This window comes from Salvelinus sp. IW2-2015, linkage group LG4q.1:29 (assembly GCF_002910315.2).
Source record: "Salvelinus sp. IW2-2015 linkage group LG4q.1:29, ASM291031v2, whole genome shotgun sequence".
Taxonomy (NCBI): Eukaryota; Metazoa; Chordata; class Actinopteri; order Salmoniformes; family Salmonidae; genus Salvelinus; species Salvelinus sp. IW2-2015.
Window position 1 is genome coordinate 56723118 of NC_036842.1, and position 5424 is coordinate 56728541.

Sequence of the window (5424 nt, forward strand, 5' to 3'; positions counted from 1 at the left end):
ATCTAACAAGTATTCACATAAAGAATTTCAACTTCAAGAGCACCAACAATCCAAGTTTAAACATAGCCACAATAACACAATTTATTTAAAGAGCATCGATTTTGACAAAGTTTAAACAGTTCATCAGTGTCTTGATTACTCAAAGCTAACCACAGCTGAGGTGAATTGAACTGCTTCAAAGCCATCATTCCTGCTTCCATTTCAACTGTTATTTATCTGTTAGTTAGTGTCACGTTCCCCATCAAGAAAACCAAAAATGTCGCTCAGCCGAGCCTCTTTCCGCCAGCTTCTCAGTGGATGAAAATAAACAGTTTACGCATTATGTGCAACTATAAGGCAATTTTCTGATTTCGTTCTGTATTCAACTCGTCAACAATTTGTAAAATGTCGTATCTTAATTATTGAGACAGTATTTTATACAAAAATCTGAGTAGGACTTGATTCGCTATCAGAGGTGTTAATAATAATGGAGAGGTGCATCCGTTACGCATTGCTTAATTGTTCAAGCTATTAAATGCCACGGGAAACATGAGTAAAATAATAGATTGGAAACAATAATAAATACATTTTATATTTGAAACTGTATTTTAGCAATCGAATGTTTTACATTTCGAAATTACTAACGATTAAAAAGTTACATAATTTGTTTGCGTAATTCCAAATCCAATGTGTTCATTTTGTCACACAAGACATTCATTTTCAAAGCTAGTCTTCAAAATATTAGAGGTTGTGGGCAGGCGATTTGGTGATGTTGAGGGTTGTGTCCAGTTTTGCGCAATATGACTGGCTGCCATAGGATACAGAAGTGGGTATGGCTATAACAGCTCAGCGCGTGGTGGCTGAAATTTGATTCGCGTTTAAAAGGCCCAGCAGCTCAGAAACCGAGAAGAGTTCGTTGGAGTCCTTTGTCCGTCAGCTTCAGGTAGCTCCTTATAAAGATAGGCACTCAAATCTGACCCTCTAGCACTGTAACTAGGGCCAAGGATCACACAGGGGGGCTGTGCTATGCACACTCCCATACATGCACTCCTCTCTTAACGGAGTCAACCAGTCTCTGGTTTTCAGTCCTACGAATGATACGATGATGGGGATCCTTGGCAATGGCACCGTACTCCCGAACGGGAGCGATCCTTTCGGTAGAAACGAAGAGGTCGCAAAAATAGAGATAACGGTCCTGAGCATCACCTTTGTGGTGGCCGTGATTGGGAACGTCAGTGTCTTGCTGGCCATGTACAACACCAAGAAAAAGACTTCGAGAATGCACCTCTTCATCCGTCACCTTAGTATTGCTGACCTAGTGGTCGCCTTCTTTCAGGTCCTGCCGCAGATATGCTGGGAGATCACCTTTCGCTTCTACGGACCAGATTTCCTGTGCAGGATAGTGAAGCACCTCCAGGTGATGGGCATGTTCGCCTCCACCTACATGATGGTGATGATGACCCTGGACCGTTACATCGCCATCTGCCACCCTCTGAAAACCCTCCAGCAGCCCACCCAGCGGTCTTACATCATGATCATTAGCACCTGGATGAGCAGTCTGGTCCTCAGCATGCCACAGTACTTTATATTCTCTCTGAGTGAGATCAAGAACGGCTCGGAGGTCTACGACTGCTGGGGCCACTTCATAGAACCGTGGGGCGTAAAAGCATACATTACTTGGATAACCGTTGGCATCTTCCTCATCCCCGTGTTCATTCTGATGATATTCTACGGGTTCATCTGCCACAGCATATGGAAAAATATCAAGTATAAGACCAAGAAGACACCCGTGGGAGGTGCGTCTAAAAACGGTCTCATGGGCAAGAACTCCGTTAGCAGCGTCACCACTATATCCAGAGCGAAGTTGAGAACGGTCAAAATGACTTTTGTGATTGTTCTGGCGTACATTATTTGCTGGTCACCTTTCTTCATCGTACAGATGTGGTCGGTTTGGGATGAGAACTTRGCATGGGATGGTAAGGGACTTCAGTGTATTGGAAAAAATATTGGATTGCGCACACAAAATCAAAGGGTGAACTTTGATATAGAATAAATAACATGACGCACTGGGCACACAATGACTGAATCAACGTCATTTCCATGAGATATCTTCACTCAATGATCTCTCTCCCTCTACAAATAGCTACTGTGGAAGCCATAGTCTATATAAGGGGTGGCGCAAAACATTTGGTGATGTATCTATTCTGTGCCAAAATGTTAGGCCTATTGCTTTCATGCATTAACTGGGACGCATATTTTTTTATTTATAAATGTCAATGAGAATTGACGAGGAGTAGGCTACGTATACAGTTGAAGCAGTATAGAAATGAATCTATTTTTGTCTTGGATATAAATTCGAATTCTGCATAATCCTTTGAGCACTGAGCGCCCTGTATTAAAATACAGACTGTATAGAATCGAAATTAAATATAACAAAATAAGCATAACAAATACGGTGTGCTGACATAAAAGACGAAGTCATGTTATTAATATCAGGTGTTTAAATAGGCCTGTAGATCTGCCTGTAATTGATTGTGCCGTGCAATTATGTAATGCCTACAAGCAAATGTTTTGTGAACTTCACTGCACCGTTGATTTCTACCCCAGCTATTGGACTAATTCTCTTTTGGTCATTTGCTTTTACCCTTTCCATCCAGATTCTGAGAACACGGCTGTCTCACTGTCCGCGCTCCTCGCGAGTCTTAACAGCTGCTGTAACCCGTGGATATACATGATCTTCAGCGGGCATCTCCTACACGACTTTACGCACTGTTTCCCYTGCTGTAATAATTTACGCCACAAGTTCAAGAAAGAGGACTCTGACAGCAGTCTCCGGAGAAATACGATATTGAGTAAAATGACCAACCGGAGCCCAACATGCAGTTCGGGCACATGGAAAGACCCTGACAACTCGACCAAGTCCTCCGTTCCATCTATCCAAACGGAGACCTAACACAGCGCGTTAAAAGCACAAACACACGACAGCGATGAATTATAGTTAACTCTTATTGACTTGACAATTATACAACTTTCAAGGTACCAATTAAAACTGTTGAGATATTGACACTGATTGATTATTTAATGTGTCTCTAATATATATTTGTGATTATGAATTGGTTTTGGGGTTTATTGTCTGGTATGCCAGTCTTGATAACGTCAATTATAAACTACTATTGTTTATAATGACTTAATTAGGCTACGTCAGATCTGAATTTGAAAATGTATAGTGGAAAAGAAGCAGATCATCTGAACATATTTAAATACCAACAGCCACAGCTATATCACCTYCGTTCTTTATTTTATTTTTTACTTCCTATAACATTCCACATTCCAGAGTCCTCTTTTCTATGTATTCTGAGTTGATGTGATCCAGCCTAGGAATTTCTACAGCAAAACCCAGACCACTTCGTATGACAAATGACAGATCTGTGACCAAGATGCATGGATTAGATTATCACAGTCATGCTATTAAAAGTGAACACACTTTTTTTGATAACAGTTAAGGCTGCCTGCTGTTTGTTTGTGTGTGTGACTATGTGTTGGCCATATATGCCCAGTGAGCCCATCTCTCGGTGTGAAATMAAATACATTTGGCCCTGACTGGCCCTGAKTGTTTACAAAGTAACAGAGGTGCCTGTCTGCCGGCCTGGTTGACTTCTACACAGACCATGGTGTGTTGTGGTCAGAATGGCTCTTCCATTAGCCACGTCTTCTAGTAACCAAGAGGATCAGCTCTTTCAGGTGTCTGACCTTATTTTGTCACGTGTCTCCCAACTACTGTTTTGCATCCTGTTTTGCATCCTTYCATCCTTGTTTTTCAAGCCTGAACCAAAGATAAATGGATTCTGGATAAAAGCTGCATGTGTGTTGAAATCAGGATCTCAATTCTACCTCACATTGGAACATTTTCAATCCTTTTCTTCAGTGACTATTTCCGAAAACAATTCCCCAGAGCCTCGTAGCTCATAAATCTATGAGAAATCGTTTCTGCTGCATTTAGAACCCTTAAAAAATGACCTTAATCTAAATGTCCATTGGGACTTCATCATTAGTCATCTAGTTTATACAGTTCTCCAATGTCGTTAAGGCCGTCATTGTAGGTCGTCATTGTAAATAAAAATGTGTTCTTAACTGACTTGCCTAGTTAAAAAAAGGTTAAATATATATTTWAAAAAATAACTAGTWAAATCACTGGCCTTCGTGGCTGGAGCATCTGTGGACAATGTTGAGAGACCAGATGTGACTGTCTCCCTCAGCTTGAGAATAACTAACTGGTTGTGTTATGTACTATGTATGCATTAACCTCATCCCCATGGTATTTTCCTACAGAGAGAGAATTGTCTGGTGGATGAGATGAACTGTATATGAATGTATGTTTAGGGGGTGAAGTGAGTGAAATAGTAGGGGCCGTTTGAGAAGAAATAGAGCCTACTGTTCTGTATAAGCCATACTGTATATATATGTGTSTGTGTCACAGCTCCTCCCATATCCTCCACATCAGACGGCAGGTGGTTAGAGTGTWGGACTAGTAACCGAAAGGTTGCAAGATCGAATCCCTGAGCCGACAAGGTAAGAAGTCTGTTGTTCTGTCCCTGAACAAGGCAACCCACTGTTCCTAGGCTGTCATTGAAAATAAGAATTCGTTCTTAKCTGACTTGCCTAGTTAAATAAAGGTWWAAAAAAAAATCTGCAACATTTGAAAAAATACACCTTCCACAACATGGGCTAATGGTTAAAAACTCACACAGACATGCTTTTGGACACAGCCCACATTGTAACACACTACACAATTTGCTGTACATTTCATGCCAAGGTATTCTATAGGATGTGACTGACATTTCATTGCCAGACCAAATAAGAATGTACTAAAAGGAAAATACTGACGTAGAATATAAAATCTCAAGTAAAGGTTTTCCAATTTGTATATACAGAATATACTATACAACTGGAATGTATGTTTCTATAGAACACGTGTTTTGCCAATGTTGAAGTTATCTATATGAATCATTTATGTAAAGGTGTGTAATGTGACTTTGTATCTATTTACTCTTGCTTGTACACATTGTAAAGACAATACATATCGCCGAAAATATAAAGTAAATATTCTATACAAAATAAGTCATGTCTCTGTCTCTTTTTAAAATAAGTAGCAAAGGAGACACTTTTTGTATACTCAGGAGAAGGGGAACACTGATGTGTCTGAAATGGCACCCTATTCCCTATAGTGGACTGCTTTTGACCAGGGCCCATAGGGCTCAAAATTAGGTCTAATGTTGGCTAGTCCCCTATATAAGGAAAAGGATTAGTGGTGTGCGGGTCAGTTGTTTGTTCACCCGCACCCCAACCACCCGACTATATGTGATAAAGTGAAAATCTGAGGCTCGCACCCGAACCTAACCCTAAAATATAGAAAATGTGCTATACAGTCAGAGATGGCAGAACTAT

General features: G+C 40.5%; 1 protein-coding gene across 1 annotated transcript; it reads left to right on the plus strand.

The window, feature by feature from the left end:
* The first annotated feature begins 891 nt into the window (after positions 1-891).
* Positions 892-5086, plus strand: avpr1aa (arginine vasopressin receptor 1Aa). Its single transcript, XM_023985125.2, has 2 exons — positions 892-1955; positions 2637-5086. The coding sequence occupies exons 1-2, from the start codon at positions 1022-1024 to the stop codon at positions 2930-2932; spliced, it is 1230 nt and encodes a 409-aa protein (XP_023840893.1). The 5' UTR covers positions 892-1021; the 3' UTR covers positions 2933-5086.
* Positions 5087-5424: the final 338 nt, after the last annotated feature.